Source organism: Toxotes jaculatrix, chromosome 2, assembly GCF_017976425.1.
Source record: "Toxotes jaculatrix isolate fToxJac2 chromosome 2, fToxJac2.pri, whole genome shotgun sequence".
Taxonomy (NCBI): Eukaryota; Metazoa; Chordata; class Actinopteri; family Toxotidae; genus Toxotes; species Toxotes jaculatrix.
In genome coordinates, this window is record NC_054395.1 from 7,214,127 (window position 1) to 7,234,951 (window position 20,825).

General features: G+C 41.2%; 1 protein-coding gene across 1 annotated transcript in view; it reads left to right on the forward strand.

The window, feature by feature from the left end:
• Nucleotides 1-19,943, forward strand: part of arhgap4b (Rho GTPase activating protein 4b) — a 28,538-nt gene extending 8,595 nt beyond the window's left edge. Inside the window, exons 3-24 of the mRNA XM_041060686.1 lie at nucleotides 980-1,151; nucleotides 1,281-1,443; nucleotides 3,174-3,236; nucleotides 3,330-3,503; nucleotides 3,782-3,910; nucleotides 4,331-4,552; nucleotides 4,915-5,016; nucleotides 5,199-5,384; nucleotides 5,646-5,730; nucleotides 6,361-6,388; nucleotides 6,673-6,769; nucleotides 7,989-8,049; nucleotides 8,233-8,310; nucleotides 9,441-9,569; nucleotides 10,256-10,361; nucleotides 10,482-10,709; nucleotides 12,542-12,597; nucleotides 12,820-12,991; nucleotides 14,553-14,654; nucleotides 14,863-14,973; nucleotides 15,771-15,873; nucleotides 18,172-19,943. Of these exons, the coding sequence (XP_040916620.1) occupies nucleotides 980-1,151; nucleotides 1,281-1,443; nucleotides 3,174-3,236; nucleotides 3,330-3,503; nucleotides 3,782-3,910; nucleotides 4,331-4,552; nucleotides 4,915-5,016; nucleotides 5,199-5,384; nucleotides 5,646-5,730; nucleotides 6,361-6,388; nucleotides 6,673-6,769; nucleotides 7,989-8,049; nucleotides 8,233-8,310; nucleotides 9,441-9,569; nucleotides 10,256-10,361; nucleotides 10,482-10,709; nucleotides 12,542-12,597; nucleotides 12,820-12,991; nucleotides 14,553-14,654; nucleotides 14,863-14,973; nucleotides 15,771-15,873; nucleotides 18,172-18,378 (2,774 nt within the window). The 3' untranslated portion in view covers nucleotides 18,379-19,943. The remainder of the gene's footprint in view (nucleotides 1-979; nucleotides 1,152-1,280; nucleotides 1,444-3,173; nucleotides 3,237-3,329; nucleotides 3,504-3,781; nucleotides 3,911-4,330; nucleotides 4,553-4,914; nucleotides 5,017-5,198; nucleotides 5,385-5,645; nucleotides 5,731-6,360; nucleotides 6,389-6,672; nucleotides 6,770-7,988; nucleotides 8,050-8,232; nucleotides 8,311-9,440; nucleotides 9,570-10,255; nucleotides 10,362-10,481; nucleotides 10,710-12,541; nucleotides 12,598-12,819; nucleotides 12,992-14,552; nucleotides 14,655-14,862; nucleotides 14,974-15,770; nucleotides 15,874-18,171) is intronic.
• Nucleotides 19,944-20,825: the final 882 nt, after the last annotated feature.

Below are 20,825 nucleotides of genomic sequence, written 5' to 3' on the forward strand. Positions count from 1 at the left end.
GCCAGTTAAATTATTGTGTGAATGAACAGTTCCTACATATGCGTCTAATGTTTCCAAAAGCACAATTAGTTTCATGTGTACACTTTACACAGACTCTGTATGTCTTTTTTTCCCCATATTAATTAATAGGCAGCATGACACAAAAGTATCCAACTATGAAAGTAACCAACTGGAGACAACATCAGAGTACAACAGTATAGAAACAAGAAATTTTCTTACCTGTAATGTTATTTAGACCCACTTTCTAAAACATATAGACTTCTTGATTTTCCTAAACAGTCTTAAAACAACCACATTATTCGCTCTGTGGAGATGCCAGCACCTTGAGTAGAATATGTCATGTCATCATCTGCCGCCTATCTGGGTCCGGGCCCAAGTCAAGGGGGCAACTGCCGCCCAGTCCACAGTGCACCGAAGAGGTGCCGCCTGGAGAGGGGCTCAAACCCACGACCCCGGGAGATTGAGTGTCGTGCTCTACCAACTGAGCTAACCAGGGTGGCCTTGAGTAGGATATTCTCTGTGTGTATTTACAGTATAAAGGAAATGATCATCCGTGTTTCTGAAAGAAAGTTTCACATTATTCCAGGCTCTACTCCAGTTAATTGAAGTATTAAAACCGTCTTGAGTGAGAATTGTTTGTAAAGATGACTTCAGCAAAAAAATGTATGAATCTTGAGACTGAGTAGATGTTTTATTTCTCAGATAAAGTTTGCACAGAGCGAAGACCTTCATTGCAAATAGGGGAAAAAAGAAGAATCTGCTGAAGCTAAACTTGTTTTAAAACCTTAGAATCTACCAAGTTTACCTCTTGCAAAAAAAAAAAAATCTGTCACTGTGTGTTCTCATGTCACACTCTGTGTTTGCATATCTGCGTATGTGTGTGTGGAGGCTTATAAACATGTATTTCCTTAAACTAATGTCTCCCATTTCTTCTCTGTGTCTGTCTCCTTGTCTGTCTCTGTCACTCTGTGTGTGTCAGACCTGCGGGCCCAGCTGACAGACCAGATAAAGATTTTAGACTCTCAGGTGGAGGTGAAACAGCAGCAGCTCTCAGACCTGTCTGAGTTTCTCCGGCGTCGAGGCGACATTGAAGCTGAATACGCTCGTGCCCTCGACAAACTCACCGAGAGGTTCACCCACAAGACTAAGAAGTAAGTGAGTGTACAGAATGTGAGCGCACATTTGTGTCTTTCCTCCCTCTCATGTGATTCTGAAGTTTTGGGTGTTTTTTTTTTTTATTCCCATGTCTCAGTCAGGATATCTGTTTATTTTTTCTCCAGGAAGGAGCAGTGGGGTCAGTCTGTGTGTCAGGTCTGGTCTGTTTTGCTGACTCAGACTCGTCTGGAGAGCCGGGAGCATGCAGCACTGGGTGACACCTGCTGCAACACTCTCACACAGAGACTGGTGCACAGTACGGAGGATACACACCGTCTGCACAAACGGGTGAGTGGACGATGCTTTGTGCATAGACACATGCATGTGGAAACAAACTCAAGACCAAGAGGATTGTCCACAAGACCGAGAAGTGTGCATGCTTCTTCTTCTTCCTGTTTTTGTGCTTTCACATTCTTATTTTTAGGCCATTTCTGTCCTGTCATTCCTCTTTGACTGTGTTCAGTGCTGAGATATGCAGATGTGACAGAAGAACTGTTAATGCAGTTTTAAACAGTACATTATCTGACTCAGAGTGAAAACGAAGGTGAATGCGGTTGACAACCTCTCCATCGTATGGAGAGGAAATGGCTAGGAAATATGTTTGCTGTAGTTGTGTGTATTTGTACAGTTGTGTCTGACAAGGCTGCTGTGTTTTACCTGTCTCTGCAAAAAAACCTGGTGTGTGAAAAATGATCATTGCCAATAAAAACGGTGGCCCAAACCTTAAAATGAGGTTGTAATGAAACAGTGTTCTTTACTTTACTTTCATTTTCAAGTCTTTTTTTAAATCAAGCAGAGATGATATCACTTAATTTCATGAGTTTTCTATAGACTGACTGACTCCACTCCGTCAGTTCCATCTCCTGTAAGAAAAATAAGCCATCTCTATGAATTTATGCATTCATCAATTCATAAAGCTGGATATTTTTTTTCAGTGTTTCCAGATTTATTTTTCAATGTAGCACAACGCTCAAATGGCTCCAGTTGTTGGTTGCCAACCTTTAAAGACGGAGCAGAGCCACCAAATAAGCTCTTTAAGTTGCTACGCACTAAACACAGTGAAACTCTTCTTTCTTTTAAATCCCCCGTCGTGTATTTGTCCTGTTATCTGTCTTGGTACCGCAGTAACATCTGCAGTCTCATTCACTTTATAAAATACACAGACTCATCTCGCTGAAATTAGCGGTTGTCAGACACACTCTCTGTACCTTCTCAGAGATGAAAAGTGAGCAGAATTTTAATTAAGCCGCTACAGTCATTTCAGAGAAGCTAAGAGGTGTTGTTAGGCCCGATGCCAAGTGGAGCGAGACCCTTTAGCTTCTCTAAAATCACTGTTGGCACTATACTGAACGTGCTACAGCTACCATCAAAGTAGCAACACAAGTGATAATAGCTAAATTAAAAAATGTATTAAATATTATTTTTCCACCTGGAGAAATGTAACTGACAGTTGCAAAGTGGTGTATTACCATTGTTATTTACCATAGTTTGTTACTTAAATATTTTTTTTTTACTTTTTAATTAAAGTAATATTTCACATAACAAGAAAATGCTTATTTGGGTTCCTTCCAAGCTTTTGGTGAGAAGACTGATATTTGTAGACTAAATGTGAAAGTTGAGTCAGCAGGCAGTTAGCTTAGCTGAGCATAAAATACTGGAGACAGCTTATGTATTTTCTTTTGGCGCTGTCCAAAAGAAAATAAATAAATAAATAAAACCATCACCTCTAAAGTCCCCTTATTAATTCATAATATCTTTTTTGTTTAATCTCTTCTTAAAAATCTTTATTTAAATGTAGTTGTGCTTTTATGGGGACTTTAAGTGCTTGAACTAAACTAAGCTAATCTCCTGACGGCAGTAAAGTAGCTTCATATAACAAATACAAACATGAGAGTGGAATCAAGCTTCTCACCTAACTGTGAGCAAGAGAGCAAATAAATGAATTTCCAAAAATGTCAAACTGTTCCTTTAAAATAACAAAAAGCATTTGGCTAACAGTTCACTTTTGCAAATTGCAGAGCAAAGAAGTTGGAATCCAGATGCAGGATGAGTTGCTGAAGGTCACCACTGAACTCCAGACAGTGAGTGCTTTCATTTATTGTGCACAATATTGTAATAATGCACTGACAATGCTCATGTGAAGTTTGCGTTATGTGACCTGTGTGCCAATGAAGGCTCTGAAGACATACAACCAGTACCATACAGACTGTCTGATAGCTGAGGGGAAGCTGAAGGAAGCCGAGCGGTTGGAGGAGAGACACACCGGCAAGTCGGCTGAGCTCGGCCCCGGCCAATCAGGAGGACAGAGGCGGAGTTCTGTCAAGAAGATGGAGAGATTAATGGAGAAGGTGAGTGTGTGTTTGTGTGTGAGAGAGAAAACAGAGAAGAAGGCGACAGGAGGTCTTGGCAATGGTTTTTCACAGAACAGCCGATTTCCTGTTGTTGTTATTTTGTCTGAGTGTGTTTAGGTGTATTAGCTTCAAAATTCTGTAAAAGTATGTCTGCTTTATACACATGTTTTGAGGGAGATGGTGCATGATTTAATGTCTTAACCTTTATCAACATGTGGGTTTGTGTTCTTATGTATGTTATCTTCTCTTGTTTATGTTTGTGCGTGTGTGCGCAGAGGCACGGTAGGGTTCAGGAGACCCAGCTGAAGTGTACCAAGGCTCGTAATGACTACCTGCTGAATCTGGCAGCAGCCAATGCAGCCATGAACAAATACTACCTGCAGGACGTGAGCACTCTCATCGATGTAAGAAACATGCAATTTGAGTTGTGTCATTGTCTGTGTGTTTATGAAAGTGAGACAGTTCAGTGGTTTGGAGATATCTTTTTCTGCCACTCTTTCCTGTTATTTTCTGATGAAGATGTGAGAATTTATAGGGAGGAAGAAGACAGTAGTTCTGATTTCTGAAGGGCACAGTGTCAAAAAATAAAAGCCTCCTCTCTTCTACCCTTCTTTACTCCCACACCACAACCACCACATTAATTCTTAAATTCTTCCATTGCCTCTCCTCTCCTCTCCTTTTTTCCTCCCATCCCCATTTCCTCCCTCCTTTTTCCTTCCTAACTCCCTCCTTCCTTCCTCCTTCTCGTCCTCTCTTCTCTCTCTCTCTCTCTCTCTCTCTCTCTCTCTCTCTCTCTCTCTCTCTCTCTCCTTCCATCCTGGCAGTGCTGTGATCTCGGTTTCCATCTGTCTGTGGAGAGGGTGATGAGGTGCTACCTGGCCAGTAGGTGGCGCATCCAGAAAACAGAGGAGACGGGGCTTAAGCAGCTGGAGGCAGCTGTGACGTCCCTGGATCAGGGTGGAGACAGAGACGCGTTACTACAGCAACACGACGCCGCCTTCTGCCTTCCATTCAGATTCAACTACCACCCACATGAGGGAGACCAGGTGAAATCACCGTACCTGTGGAAGAGGTGTATGGTTTCTGTGGAAGTGTCTGTTTGTTGTATTCACAGGTACAGCAGCCAGTGTTTAGTCAAAGATCCAACGTAGATACCATTTTGGTTTATTTTAATACCTACTGCATATCTGATCATTTCGCAAGCTGGTGGCTCTGTTTACCTGCGGTGACAACCCAAGGAAGAATGAGGGAAAGAGTCTTTTCACCACGGCCTCCAACCACTGAAAGCATCACAGATTTTGTGGAATCCCACCCTCTTCCCATCCAATCCAATGAAACTGCCTCTCTCTCTCTCTTCAAACAATATCCCATTGGTTGTATCATACAGTATATTGTTGGTGTATTTCAGGTGTGTGAGGTGAGTGCAGAGAGCCAGGTGAGGTACGAGCTGGAGACCAGGTTCCAGCAGCTTCAGTCTCGACTCGCTGCCGTTACCTTGGAAACAGAGGAGGTCAGCTAATTATTAGCACTCTTTCCATAATGATCTGTCTGTCTGTCTTCACCTGTCTGTCCATCAGTCATTCAGTCAGTGAGTGTGTTTACAAAATGAACCTTAAATAAAAAATTGCTTTGATAAAATCAATTTAAGACATTACTTGATTTAGCAAATCATTGTTTGCTTCCCTCTCTCAGATCAGTAAAACGCTTAAAGCCACCCTCACAGCTCTGCTGGACAATATGTGTGACAGTGACTGTAACCCCTCCCCCGACGTGCCCAGCAGCCTATCACACGACCCCACAGGAGGAAATACTGTCCCAAAACTTACCCTTGCCAAGCGTCGAGCCAATCAGCAGGAGACAGAGACCTACTATTTTACAGTGAGTTAATGCACAGAGCTGATCAATCATTTTGTTAGATTGATATACATCGGGCCAATATTGGCTGTAAATCAAAAGAGATTATCCTTAACTGATAATGCTTGATCATTGATTATGCTTTAAGCAGTAGTGTGGTAGTGTTACTGTTCGTCGTTTCCTAGGGAGAATTTGAATGGTTTACACGATGTTTCAGGAGCTTTTCCACCCTGACAAGAATCCAGTCCTAACTGATTTACTTAATATGTATATTTTTTATCTTAGAAAGTGAAGGAGTTCCTCACCAGCAGTTCTCTGACCTCCAAACTTCAAGCCAAACATGACCTTCTACAAGATGCCATACAGAAAGGTACTATTTTAACACAGCGTTAGATGATGGGTTGAGCCATTTCCTCTAATGTTTCCACTGATGGAACCTGTGACAGATCAGTGCAGTTTTGCAGATGATGCCATTGGTAACTCTGACTACTGCAGACTACACTGCTTCCAGTGTAAAAGAGCACTCCACCAATTTAGCATTGCTCTTCTATAATGCTGTCAGACTCATGAGGTACAGTTTTTAAAAAACAATCAAAATCGATACAGCTGAACAAGAGACATTGTGTTTTTTATTCCCACTCATTCTTCTTCCTTGTCAAAAACCCAGCGCCTACATTAGCCACAATGCAACTCGACAGGTTCAGTCAGAGTTTCAGGTGTGTTATGCTAGTAGTTTATGCTAGTAGTAGCCTCAAGCTGCTTAAGCAGAGATGAGGAACAGGCTACAGAGTCACTTGAGGATGTTTATCAGACTTCACCCAGCTGCCTCTGTCACAAAGGGCTTGTTTTCACATATGCAGTAGTTCTCCCAAAGACCTGTGCACAGAGTTTGATGTTCACAATCAAGGGAGTTCCTCTTTGATATTGCTGCACATCCTCTGCACCAGGACCCTAAACTAAACCTTATTCTCTCACTTGTTTTTCCGTCTCTTTCTTGCAGCTGAAGCTGTCGACAGTGACCCTTCCAGGTAAACAATGTATTTACACAGCCGAGAATAAAGAGAGTACGACTGAGAGAGGCACAGAGACACGGAGAGAGCAGAGAGGACTAGGAGACGAGGACAGAGATGGACCAAATTTAAACGGCATTTTGAGAGTTTTGTTTTTGTAAAAAGTCGATCTTTTGGAGGGAAGAAATAGTTGAAGTGTAACTGATCGTAGCAATTAGCCAGCGTCATTAGACATCATCATCTTGAGTATTAATGCCCACATAAAAAATGGCATCATGCATTTTATTTATTATATTTCCCAGAATGCAATGTGCTCGGTCAGTGCGTGTTCGGAAGTCCAGACCTGTTTCCCAATTCTGCCACACACTCTTCACCACAGACATACTCTCCTACATACAGGTAACACTCATACACACACCTTTGAAACAGACCCTTGGTTTAACCTCCTGTTTATTTGCTTGCTGCACTGTGCTGCACTGCTGTTCAGCCTCCAAAGGAAATTATTTAGATATTAAAACTGTCACACTGATGCAGAAGAATGGGTGGGGGGTTGTTCTTGCAGCACACATTAACGCTCCATCCCCCCAGTGTATTTACTGCTGCCTTCATGTGTATGGTCATGCTTATAGCTTATTGCTGGCTTTCTCTCCTTTCAGTCCATTCCCTCCTTTTATCTCTTCCTCTCTTGTGAAAGGGATTAAGATGCACTGGCCTCTTTGCTGCCTCCTCTCTCGACTCCTCTATTGAGTGTGTGCGTGCGTGTGCTTATGTGCGCCTCTTCCCACTGCTTCTAAATCTTTATTCCCCTTATTTCTCACTCTCCCTTTTCTAATCTTTGCTTTTTTCTCTGTCTCTACTCTGCTGTGCTTGGCTTGGTGCAGAAGAAGAAGGAGAATGTCTCGGACACAGGTACTGAACCCCATCTGTGACTGCTTATATACTGCAAGCAGGCCGGTGGGCTGCTTCCCACAGTGACCAGGGCTGTAGCTAACACTGAGGACACTTTTTATTTTTGGAGCTGTAGCAACTGTAGAGGGAAAAGTAGTTTTACAGACACTGTCTGCAGTAATTAAAGATTAAGATACAAGGTTAACACGTCTCTTTTTCTGGAAATGACATGTTCCTGTGCAACAGTAATGCTGATCCTGATATTTTTAGACTCTATATTTAAATTTGAAAAAAAAAATAATTAGATACATGAGTCATTATTTCTGTCTCTGAATGTTTCCTTTCAATAATGTGCCTCAGCACTTCCTGGAAAAGACTCTTTAAATCGGTACAAATTATGGTAAAAATACAGACAAAAATTTCTTGTGTTTCAGCACCTAGCTCCAGCCCTGCCTCTCACATTAAGCATTTTACCTGCACCTTCAATCAACCTAGAAAGTATTAATTTTATTGCTCACACAGTGTTATTCCCCTGCTCTGTTAAACCCATTCTTATGTTTATTTTCCTCACATGGTATCTTCCTTTACACCTCCCTGTAATGCTGGTTATTTTCTATATCAACATGTCCTCGTCTTTGTTTGCATCTCTATCACCATCACTACTCCCCTGCTGTCTCTAACGTGCTGTTCTCCCCTCCTCTCTCCTTCTCTAATCATCTTTCTTCTCCAGAGCTCTGGGCAGCAGATTCCTGTGGTGGTTGAAAGCTGCATCCGTTTCATAAACCTTCACGGTGAGTCAGTTTTTATCATATAGCACTAAGCCATGCTCAGAGAGCTTTGGACACTGAGAATGAGTAGGTGGAAGTACTTGCTTGTGTATTTGTATGAACCATCTATGAACATTTAATATAATGTGAATATGCTTGTGTGTATGTGTGTGTGTGTCTGTGTGTGTCTGTGTGTTTGTGTGTCAGGCCTCCACCATGAGGGAATATTCAGAGTTCCTGGGTCACAGAGGGAGGTTAACCTGATTAGAGATTCATTTGAGAGAGGTAAGTGATTACCTTGTCTTATAACAGTTTTATATATATTTTATGTTGTTTAGTATTTTAATAAGCATGTTTCAGTTTTACTGTACACATACTGTAGGTGTTTATGTGTTACCTAATTCACTTTAACCTCCTTAGTGGACTCATGTCATGATGACCTTCAAACCTTGTTGAATTTTTAGAAATATAAGCGAAAAGCTCAACTGAAATTCTATCATCCAGGTTTTATAATCGTAAGAATCAGGGGTTAAAGTGGGATTTGGCAGGTGAGCGAACCCTAAAATCCAGTGCAGAAAAAAACAGTGCTGCTAAAAAACTTTAAACTTTATTTACTAATCATCTTTAAACCCTTGAAAGACTCTTTTTAGACTCTACTTAAAACATATTGGGACCATATGTGCAAACCACTTGTCTACTCCTGCAGTAGTAGCTTTGGTTTGGTCCAATGAACTTAATTAGGGAGTGGGAAGCCAGTGAGGGATCATGTCTTGTCACTACACCACTGACTCCTACTGAATGCACAGAAGTTGGTGGGATAAACCTGTGAGAATGTATTAGCGAGACTGTTTAGCTGTCTCACTTGGTGAAACACAAAACTAACATCACAAATAATAACTGAATAATAACAATTACTTATCACAGTGAGCGATACATTATTCATGACTTTAAACCTGCAGTAATCGATATGCTGCAGCCAGAAATGGGAGTGGTGAGAGTAGACCAAAACAGTAATGTTGTGGGTTGTGAGACCAAATCAATGAGCTGAGGGCTCAGGTGATAACTGTGTGAGTTTGACACTATGAGCAGCAGGCAGTCATTTGATCCATTGTAGTACAGCAATATTGATTATAATCAGTTTAAAGAAAAGAAATAAGTAATGTAACATGGTTATGGTTAAGATAGTGGGGGATTTAATAATCATCCCAACTATCTTCCTTGTCTAAACTATAAACTCACCATGACACAGTTTTATATGTTAGAGTAATGTCCTGTCCCTTTTTACAGCAGCCTTACTCTCCAAAAATAAATGTAACTACACATCTTGTTTTTGTATGAAAAAGAGTACGCAGGTGTTGGTACATCTCTGCATTCATAGCACATTCATCATGCATGTGTGTTTTAACTCCCTGTAGGAGAGGATCCTCTGTCAGACAGTGAGTGTGACCTGGACTCTGTGGCTGGCGTGTTGAAGCTTTACTTCAGGGGCCTTGAGCCTCCTCTCTTCCCTTATGACAGCTACTCTCAGCTGCTGGAGTGTGTCCGTAAGATCCCCTTATGTAACTTCTATACATGCGTGTGTGTGTGTGTGTGTATGTGTGTGTGTGTGTTTCTGTCTTCAGATAATGCTTTGGTTTCACTTGGACTTTCATGTCTGCTCTCAGTTACTTAGTTATTTTTGTAATGTGGTTTCTAGGTGTTTACTGAACCTCAGTTAAGCTCATGCTTGCACTCATGTACAGTAGGATGTGGGTGAATTCTTTTACATATGAATAATGAATCTGCTAATTTTAATGTAGCTTCGCTATAGTAGTAGTCTCATACACTGGCTGCTCTACCACTCCACTAAAGCACCACAATAAAGAGGAAGCTTGTTTATGAAATTCTCCCCTACACATAGGCTACATGTACCGTTGATGCAAGGTGGTCCAACTTCTGCTCTCTTTCATCTCACTGTGCATCTCACTGTCTTGTTTGCTCTCTGTTATCTGTTTCATTGTCTTCATATTATCATTGCTGTTATTCCTGTAGGAATGTACCCAATTCTGTTTTCCAACACAGAAACTCTGAGTCACAATTTGCACAGCTAACCAAGGTTGTGAACCTGCCTGCAGGTTGTTTACTCCCCATAAATGCTTAGATTTACTGTCAGTGGCCCAACAAATCGACCAAACCCAACATTTCTTCAACAAATCTTGCTCCTTTTCTCTTTGCTTTCTGTCATTATTAGAAATTGAGGGAGAGACAGAGAAAGCTGCCCAGATTAAAGCGATTGTCTCCACCTTCCCACGGCCTCTGCTCATCGTGATGCGTTACCTTTTCGCATTCCTCAATCAGTAAGCTACAACATAACCCAGCGTGGGATTTTCTTAAGCTTGCAATATCTGCTATGGTCATAAAATTTTACACTCACACCAAATATAAGTAGTAAATTGCGTATGTGTGTGTTTTTCTAGTGTGTCTCAGTACAGTGATGAGAACATGATGCAGCCCTACAACCTGGCCGTTTGCTTTGGCCCGAGCCTGCTGAGGGGGTTGGATTCTGATGACGCTGTTGCTAGGCAGCCACAGGTTAATGACCTTGTCAAAACCATGATCCTCCAACACGACATCATTTTCCCCAGCCAATCAGACCTGCCCGGCCCCGTCTACGAGAAGCACATGACTCTGGAGCAGGAGTACTGGTGAGAGATGAGTATTCATTGATATAAACTAGTGCTGAGTGAGTCAAACTGGAGCAACAAGGGTTGTGTCTCGATTCTAAAGAAAACATAGTCTGACTAACAAGTCTGAAGTCAATCGGATGAGCACTTGTCGAGAAAATCGAAATGCAGACAGTCAGACAGACATAGATTTACCCACCCACCATCCCAACCCCAAAAACCCTCCCTCCTCCCTTATCGTTGCTCACAGAGCAGGGTCGGAGAGCTGGTCTGACTGCAGGTCAGCTGCTTCCCCTTCCTGAGCTGCTGAGGGCCCTCAGCAACCAAAACTTGCTGGGGGCATGTGCAGCCATCCACTGACTCCTCAGCAGCCGCCCTGGTCTGTGCTGAAGCAGCTGCAGCATGGAGCAGAAGCTCCAACCCGCTCTGCTCCGAGCTTCAGAGCTGTCCAACTCTTTTTACTGTGGGAGAGATCTGAACCTGAAGGGCCACAGGTTCTCTCGGCCGAGTGTCACACTGAGGAAGTGATGTTGATATGAGTACAACCACCGAGGATTGTGATGATGTAATAGCATTGTCTTGCCTGCCAGGACAGTATGTGGACATTACCTGCACTGGCTGGGGTAGATTTATGATGAATGTCAGCTGCAGATGGGTAGATAGATGAACAGGGTGTTGCTCAGTGTGTTTAGCTGCCAGTGTTTTCAGTTAATGCTGCATTCATGTCATATTGTTTGGACCATAAATACAAGTCAAGTGGGAAAAAGCATTCACGTCAGATTCCGACTTAAGTATTTCCAAGTTGGAGATATAAGGATTTTCTTCCACTGGTGATATATCTTCCGCTTGGTGAAAGAACTACAGACATGTCAACAAACTGCCATCAGTGAAACATTTGCAACAGATTCAGCTAATTTTATAGAAGCTGTGCACTGTTTGTTAGTCACAAATACATAAAGGGTGTTTTTCTTGTTCTTCCCATTGTGCTGACATTATGTGAAAACAGCATGAGCACAGTAGCTAAAGCATGTTTAGCTGGCAGGATAACGCTAGCAGTGCAAGCTAACTGACACTATTTTCAGCCTTTTAATTTCTTTTTATTTTTAACTGTCAGTGGCAAGTCAAAAAATTAAAAAGCTCTCTGTTTTTTATCAACTGGAGGACAAAAAGTAAAAGTGTAAAGCTTTTTATTTCATTCGGTCATATCTGGTTGAATACTTGAATTAATCTATACGTGTGATGAAACTGGCTTCCATTATTTATGATTAAACATAATATCATCTGTGCTCTGAAAAACTATGCCGACTTATTTCTGTCCTTTGATGACTTGATCTGGTTAGAGTTTAATACTCTGTTGGTTCCCAGTATGTAGAGCAGCTTCCTCTCAGCCCCCGTTTTTATGGCTCATCCTCTTGAAACAGAATTTAATGCCACACCAAAGGCATTTCTGTGCAGCTTGCAATGCTTTGTGTAAAAACTGCTTAATACTGTTAAGCTGATTGCTCCCTAAAATTGAACATGAGCCTCCAGCCTATCAGTAGTGTCCATGGAAACCTCCAACACCCCGAAGTCAGCTATTGGGAAATTCAATAAAACTGTCTGTTCTCTTCATGAACATTTATATAATATACTTTTTGACATTTGACAGAGCAGTGATTGTCCCCTTGTTTTTTATAGAACTCTGAAATTTTCAGGTCATATATCTCACAGCGGTATTGCGTCTTGTGTGAAATTGCATAACAAAGTGAGGAATTGTACTACAGACAGAGAGACTGTGGTAAGACGGTTGGTGTGTGTGTCAGACAGAGGAACTGTGCATGACCACCGACTTTCGTTTTTCTGCTTTTCTGCAGTGAACCAATCACAGAGGAGGGAGATGGAGAGACCGAGCATCTGCCCAGTGAGGATGGTGAGCACATACAGTGTACACACACACACACACACACAAAACAGTGTCCATGCTTTGCGTAAATGTACCAGTAACCAGTCCCCATTTAGATTCTGAATAACCACTTTAAATCATAATTCATTATGCATACATGAATCATAAGGATTATGAATACGATTAATTTAAAAAGATACATTTTGATGAGTTGATAACTGTGCTTTTTGTGCGTGCATGTGTGTGCAGAGTGGGAAGCAGTGGCTATATTCGACTACGTGGCGAGATCTCCAGCAGAACTATCGTTCAAGCAGGGAGAGCCTCTCATCCTCCACAGCAAGGCCTCCTGTGATTGGTGGAGAGGCGAAGTGGGAGGGGTTAAGGGTCTCATCCCTCACAAGTACATCAGCGTGCTGGAAGGGTGAGAGAAATTTCTACTTGTATCAGACATTCAGAGACGTGGCCAAGACGATGTTCCCCAATGACTTTATTGTACTTTAAATGGATCTTGGGAGCCTCTTTCCCACTAAAATTTGGATTTTAGATGCCAGAGGTTGCTGTATTTGCTTCCAAACTGGTTTTTGAATGTGTGTGTGTGTGTGTGTGACAGAAAGAGAGAAAGAGAGAGAGAGAGAGAGAGAGAGAGAGAGAGAGAGAGAGAGAGAGCACAACTGCACAACAAAATGTTGGGTACTAATAATTTAAGTGCTTTACATGTATAAATAGCACCACAGCATGTAACATTTTCAGAAATACACTTTTCTCTTCCTTGAAGTTAAATGAGAGTCATCAACATCACCCTCATGTCCGTCTGCCTTTAAATACTACATTACAGCCAGGAGACGTTTCGCTTATTTTAGCGAAACATTGAAGCAGGAATGGCAATTTATGGGTTTACGCGGGAAAATAGTTGACTACATAACTTTCCATAAAACTACAAATTGTAGTTTTACCCTTTATTTTTTTTCTGATAAAACAAACATGACGTAACGGTTAAATTAAAGACTTGATAGGTAGATTTTTTCTTTTAAATCTTTATTTCCCTCTGTTTCCAGTCTGTATGCTAAGCTAAGCTAACCCTGCTGCTGGTGTTGCTTCATGTTTAGCTCATCTAACAGCAAGAAAGTGAAGAGGTGTATCTCCATAAATGTCAAACTGTTCCTTCAAATCGACATAATGTCAACATATTGAAAATAAGCAGTAAACTTCATTCATTCTAAAATCATTTGTTAAAATGTGCTGTTTTTCAGCAAGTAGCATTTCTTCCACAACAGCTAACATTTCCCAGTATATCAGGGAATGTGCATGTTCAGGTTCATCGCAGTTAGAAATAGCAGCTACTGGAGCAAACACTGGGAAAGCAGAGTCAAAAGAGAGGCCCAAAAAATGCATGTTTGTGTGTGTGTGTGTGTGTGTGTGTGGTGATTGGGTGCCATGAAACAGGTGCCATGGTTAAAAAAAGTTTTGGAGCCACTAGTTTAGAGAATCAGAGAGAACATGCATTTTTTAGACTTGTGTGTTTAAACCGCATATCTACTTCATATTGCCTTACACCCTGCCACAGTTAACTCTGGCCACAGTAATTTGTGGTACAGATAAAGTACAAGATAAAAAGAGGGTGCACAAAACAAGATAACAGTACCTGACAATGTCTCACGATAAAACACCACTACAAGCTGTGGCCTCAGAAGTTGCCCTAAATGTGTATTAATATCAACACAGACTCAACGGTAGTTTTGCAGAGCTGTTTCTTTGCATGGTGTTTTATTGTGAGGAGTTTGGATTGTTTTCTGCCTCATTTTGTTTAGATTCCTTTTTAAAAAAAAAAAATATGGTCACACTTCATTTTACTTCTGCTTCTTCTCCCTCCTACAATTATTTTGTCACTCAGTCTTTAGCCCATATTTAAACTTGTACTGGTTGTGCTTTCTGTAATGAAATATATGCTTAATATATCTCTCTCTCTTCTTCTCCTCCCTCAGGTCAGAGCGAGGGAAAAGAGAAGAAGGAGGAGGAGGAGGAGGAGGAGGAGGCAGCACTGGAAACCTGACAACAGAAGATCCACAGACGGAGAACACAACTCGGTAAAAACACACACACATACACACTCAAGTGCACGCTGTAACAAATGAATGTATTCACATCAACAAACACATGTAGCCATAGATGCAGACAGTAAAATACACACAAACAGAAGTACTTCCACGTTATTTCACACATCTAAACATGCAAACTCACACACACGAATGCACACAACGCAAAGTTACAAAGGTTGTGTATACGTTCTGACAGGATGCGGGTGAACAGCGACAGTGCGTCGTTGCCTGGAAGACAGAGAGGGAGTGAAGGGAGCCCCAGTCGAAAGCCGCCAACCTCCCCCGCCACACGACACCTGCCGCCTGTGTAAGACTGACACACACCTTGGACACAATGCATGCTGTATGCATGTGCTGGATAACATACGACAATACTCAAATACACAGAGGTTTATATCGTATGATAAAATATTGGAAATAAATATTATTCACATAGAATCATTGGTCATAAAGGGAAAAAACACACAACACTACCCGTCATCTCTCATCACTGTTTTCAGTGAAGACACGAACAGTAGACAGAGTTTAGGAGTTTAGCATTTAGCAGCTACAAAGACAGATATGTCCCTCAGAAGTTAGTGATTAGTTCTGTAACTGCAGGATGTGTAAGTAGGCAACTGTTTGCTGCTAGTTCACCGTACTGTTTCACATCACTTTATATGGTAATAGTGTGTCAGTGTTGTGTTTACAGGTTGTTTCCACTGCCCCCAAGTGGCCAAAAAAATCTTTTATTGCAAGTTTAAAATGAAAGCAAATGAAATCTCTTACACACTCTCCTGCACGCAGCATCAATACTGTCAAACATTAGAAGGATGGTAGTCTAGGAAGTGGTCTAAGCAAGCGCCAGTTTGGCTGTGAAAGGGGAATAACTGCAGCACAGAGAGCCTCATCTGTATTTAATGTTTGACTGAAATTTAGACAGTTGTCATAATCTGATATGATGTGAACTGTGAAATCCCCAAACTTCAGCGTGTGTGCGAAGATGTCTTGCCAAAGTATGAGACAATTCAGATCAGGTTTCGGCAGAAATCAGCATCTGTCTATATCTTTCACTTACATCAGCCTGTTCAGTCTTACCTCTGTTACCTTCTAACTGTCTCGCAGGTCTCAGGAGAGAAGACACACTTTGGACACTCTGAGACAGGGCGGCCTCAGACCCGCAGACAGACCTCCATTTGGTCAGGCAGACAGACCAACAGTTGATAAGGTTAGTAGTTCCTCCTTTTCAGCTGTTTGCTTTGAATCGAATGTCACAAAATAATGGGGAAAAAAATGATGTTGCGTTAAAATGAGGTAAGTTATGGCAGATCTTCAGGCTCACTCACTGCACCTGTGAGACACACTCACTTGGAACTCCTTGGATTAAATTACATTTCATGATATTTTCAGTTTTGGAAATACATTCTTATAGTAACACATCATAGGTTTACTTAGTTTTCTAATAACTCTGCTCAATAAAAGACAACACCCTGAAAGCTGGAACATGGAGTGATCTGAAAAGAAGGAGGTTTTTCTCATTAGGCCTACTACATAGAACAAGATATGATATTGTGTTTAGATAATAATGTAAACCAAGTGTGGTAGGGGATTAGCCAACACTGTAGTCCAGGCTTAACCTTGCTTGTTAAGCTGCTTTGCTGAATTCACCTGCTTGCTAAATAGCTAGATAAGAGTCTCAGAAATCAGCAGCTTGCTGCTATAGCTGAAGATACATCCTGTATAGCTTGTTATACAGAATATTACGCTCATTGACCAGAAAAATGCAGACCTTGCTTCTGTAGAAGTCTGCCTTCTCTCCCACTTGTGTATGCGTTGCTGCATAAACAGACACTTGCCAAAGAAACCCATGTGAATTTGAATAAATCATTTAAGAATGGACTAAAATGTGATCTGACAGACTTTGGAAAAGGCGTGATTGTGGGTGCTGGGAGGGTTGGTTTGAGCGTTGCCAAGACTTTAGAGTTCCTGGGCTTTTCAAAGGCACCAATTTTGAACGCTGACAACAAAAAACAAGTATATAAGACATGTCCAGGAAATATTTGATATGCGGTGCTGTAGATAAACAGGGAAACGGGGGGGATGATTCCACAAAACAAGAGTTGATGAGATATTATATTAGTGGGGTGCAGCGACCGATTCTCCCTCTATGAAAAGGAGGTGCCTTTTCTGTTCATGGTAAACTACTGAAGGCCTTTGGACTAGGCTCAGGAACATGGGCACAGGACTGATGTGCACCAGTTTCAACTAGAGCACCTCATCAGTCCCCCAGCTGGATTGAATCATACAAACCAGGTGGGGAGGTGTTAAAGGTTGGGACACTCAGCTGGCACAGCTGCAGTATTACAGAATTTTACAATACATCTGGCTCAGTTTTCACAGTTGGTAAAACTCTTCACATAAAATGAAATCGTCTGTAGCAAACTAGGTCACACATGATGCAATGGGTTTATCAGAGCATCGCACCATTGTGTGTTTGTCACTTAATTTTAATTTTTGTTGAATAAAATGATCTTTATCAGAAATTGCTGCAACAGTCATTTCCTCAGATTATACAAGACGCAATAGAGGTTTTTGTAGCAACCGAGGCTGAAGTCAGTGCTTGAAATGACTTTTGAAAACCTTCATTTTCTTTATTGAACCCTCTGCATCAATGTAAATCCAGATAATAAAGTCTGACTTTTCTGTGAATCTCGCATTATTGCAAAGCTTAATGATGACTGTCATTATTTCACTGTATTTTTTCCAGTTATAAAATACAGTGAGCTACAGTCATACTGCCATGCATACATTACTGTAACAGACTCAGCACGCTGTGACATTTCAACAGGGATCAGAAAGGAGGAAATTCCATTTTTCTTCTTTCCATTGCTGCCATACATTTGAATTGTATAGCAGAGGTCGAGACGTGATCATGAGATGTGCTGCAGTGCTGCTCAGCTTGGTGATGATGTTAAAATAAGGGAGAAATGCTTGATTTGTTGATTTGTACGTTTCGTAATAAGCATTTAAATACGTTGTTATCTGAAGAGTCTGTTTTCTGAAGACTGAGATTGTGATTTAATGTTTTCCACTTTTTAAATAAGTGCAGCATTTTGTGCTTAAAGGTAAGAATTTAGAGAGTCAGTTTAGCTCTTTGCACATTAAAACGTTATTGTGAAAACTGAGCCAAAACAATTGTAAAACAGTTTAATACCTGTTGACCGATGCATTGATTTCAGAATACACCTTAACATCAGGCCAGGTTCACCTGTTGATGGCCATCATTCTCCCTACAGAGATACAAGTACTTTCAATGTAACAATGACTGTCACAGTGTAAGGACCATCCAGGAACATAAATGAGAAATGTCCTATCACAGCATGCAGCATCTTGCAGCTCGTGTAGCTGAGAAGATCACACAGGGACGGGACAGGTCCTGTGTTCGGTGGGAGGTGTGATCAGGACCAGGGTCTCTGAGGCTACGTTTTCATGATCTCCTCCTCCTCTTTCTCTCTCTCTCTCTCAGGAGATGATCAGCCGTCAGATGAACTCAGTGTTCAAGGAGCTCCTGTCACGCCAGCCTCCCGTCCAGCCATCCGCTCTCGCCACCCCTGCTACCCCTGCTCCCCCTGTGTCCTCCTCCTCCTCTTCCTCTCTTGCTCAAGCTGCCCCCGCTGCCAAAAAAGTAGGATTTGGTCTCAGAGGACGGGCCCTTTTCAGACCAGTGGACTGAGAGAGAGAGAGAGAGAGAGAGAGAGAGAGAGAGAGAGAGAGAGGATGAGATGACTGGAATCACTGATCTATTGTTTAATGATGATGATGATGATCACACCGATGACGATGATGCATTTGGTGAAGATCTTGATTTATTTTTTTGACACGTGTATAATATTTGCGTCTCTGCCATCTCATAGTGCCACTAGTCTCGGTGCCGTGTTACTGTGCGTCCAGTGTGTCTGTTTACCAGCTGGTTTTGGTCTTTTTCTGTTCTGGTCTGTTTTTGTTCTCCAGGCTTCTGCAATTTGTGGAGAATCAGGGATGTGACATCACCAGTGATATCAAGACTGACTTTTAAAAGTGGTGGCCATCATACTTAACATCAAATACTACAACAGACTTAAACTGCCCCCTAGTGGCAGGTCTGAGATCAGCTCTCCCTAAAATATTTCTTTATTTTGAATAAAACCTGATCTGGGGCCTGTGTCTAGGAGTGCCTTCACATCTGATTCTCATCTTGTCCTTCGTATTCTTCACATTTAGATCACTTGAAAAGACCCAGTAGGTTTAAATTCTACATATTACGTTTAAAAGTGTGATCCAGAAAGACGTTTAAGGAACCCCAAAGTGTTCAATATGAAATAACCGTGATTAAATTGTGTAAAATATATATTGACCTAAAAAATTGTTAAATAACTGAGGTAATTCTTCAGATTTAACTTATTATTACATTTTATTTCATTTTTCATTTCCATAATTACAGTTTCATTGGTTATCAGTTATAACATTCAAGTTATATATTCAAGTGGTTATTTATTTTATAAATATTTATTTATTCTACGACTGAACACTGTGGGGCTCCATAGATGTTAGCTGGGAAAGCTATGAGGTCAGTATTTAATAGCAGCATGCAGTGTTAGCACACATACACACACACTCACACACAGATGACAGATAAAACACACATCCCCCTTCATATGTGATACATGGCCTGATGCACAGGCCAAATCTCAGGGCTTTTGCAGAGTTAGAGACGGGCTAACTCAGGTTTGGCTTTGAAGGAATAAGTAAGTTTTTGTTTTTGTTTTTCACTCAGGGCTTTGGTTGACGTACTCTTCAACTGGAAACTGTGCCCTAGCCTCAAGAGCCAAAATGGCCCCCATATCAGAGAGGATTAAGCAACTTCCTCTGGTTTAAACTGTGAATGCAACGGCGACATTTTGGAGCCATGATCTAAACTCTTGTCTCATTCATCAGCACATTCTGGGCCCCCCTGACTAAGATATATATATCTAGCACCATCCACAGGTTCCGATTCAAATGTATGTTTCAGGATTTTTGCAGTGAAGTGTACAATTCCTTTGGCTCCAAAAGCATTTGAAACGTTTTACATACGGCATCTCCCCTCTGTCGTGTTTCAGTATTGGAAGAGGAATCATTTTCTTTTTATATTGATCCTGCTTCTATGATTAAAACACCATGTTATTCTGGATCACTGTTTGATGATGTCACTAAATTTACTGTGTCCAATTGTATATGTGGTTAAAAAAAATATGAATTCAATAAAGATGATAAAGTGATGAATGATTAAGAGGCTGTCGGTGTAATTAAACTGCATGATTGACTGTATTTCGTGGTGGGGGGGTTGTACAGGGGGGGGAAGAGGGGACAGCTGCCACAGCTACTATGGAGGCTTCAAAGCTTTTCAGCTCCTAAAGCTGTGATTGTGAAATAATGCAATATTCAATCATCACTGTTTCCCTAAACTGTCAGCGCTGAAATATGCAATAAATAGTAGAAGCAGCACTGCTGTAAACTTCACAGTCAGAGCTTCTCTGTTTAAAGTTAATCATAATCAGTTATCAAGTTCAGCTGCTGCAGCAGAGCTGGTGGATTTATGTACATCACGATGTGACTTGGAGCAGCCTGTGCTGTTTACTGAGCCCTGATCTTAATTAATACAACAAGCTCCAGGCACGCAGCTGCAGTGTTTTGCAAAAGATGTTGTGTTGTCACGTTTGAGTTGGTAATGTTCAGTGCAGTTAATCCCAACTCAGGAATCGGGAACCTCTGAGGGTAAAACTGAAGGATCTCAAGATATAGATTTTAATATGTATATGTAGTAGTGTGAATCTCATCTTTTTCTCTACTCTTCAGATGCAACAGTCTAAGAACAGAACATCACTGTTTGGTTGAACTGCTCTAAACATGCAATTTGACCTGTGATAAGGGCAAAGGGTCATTGGTCAAAAAGGTTGAGATCCTCTGGCTTAGGGAACGTTGGGTTTGACGGTTTATTCTCAAAGAATTTATTATGAATAATCTGTTGCAGAAACTGTGGCTTTAAAACTTCAGTGTCATTACCAGAAAAAATGAAAAGATTTATAGAAAAGAAAATATATTTTTTTTTATAAAAATGTATTTAGAAGTGGCCTTCCTCTGACATGTTAACCTCAACACAGG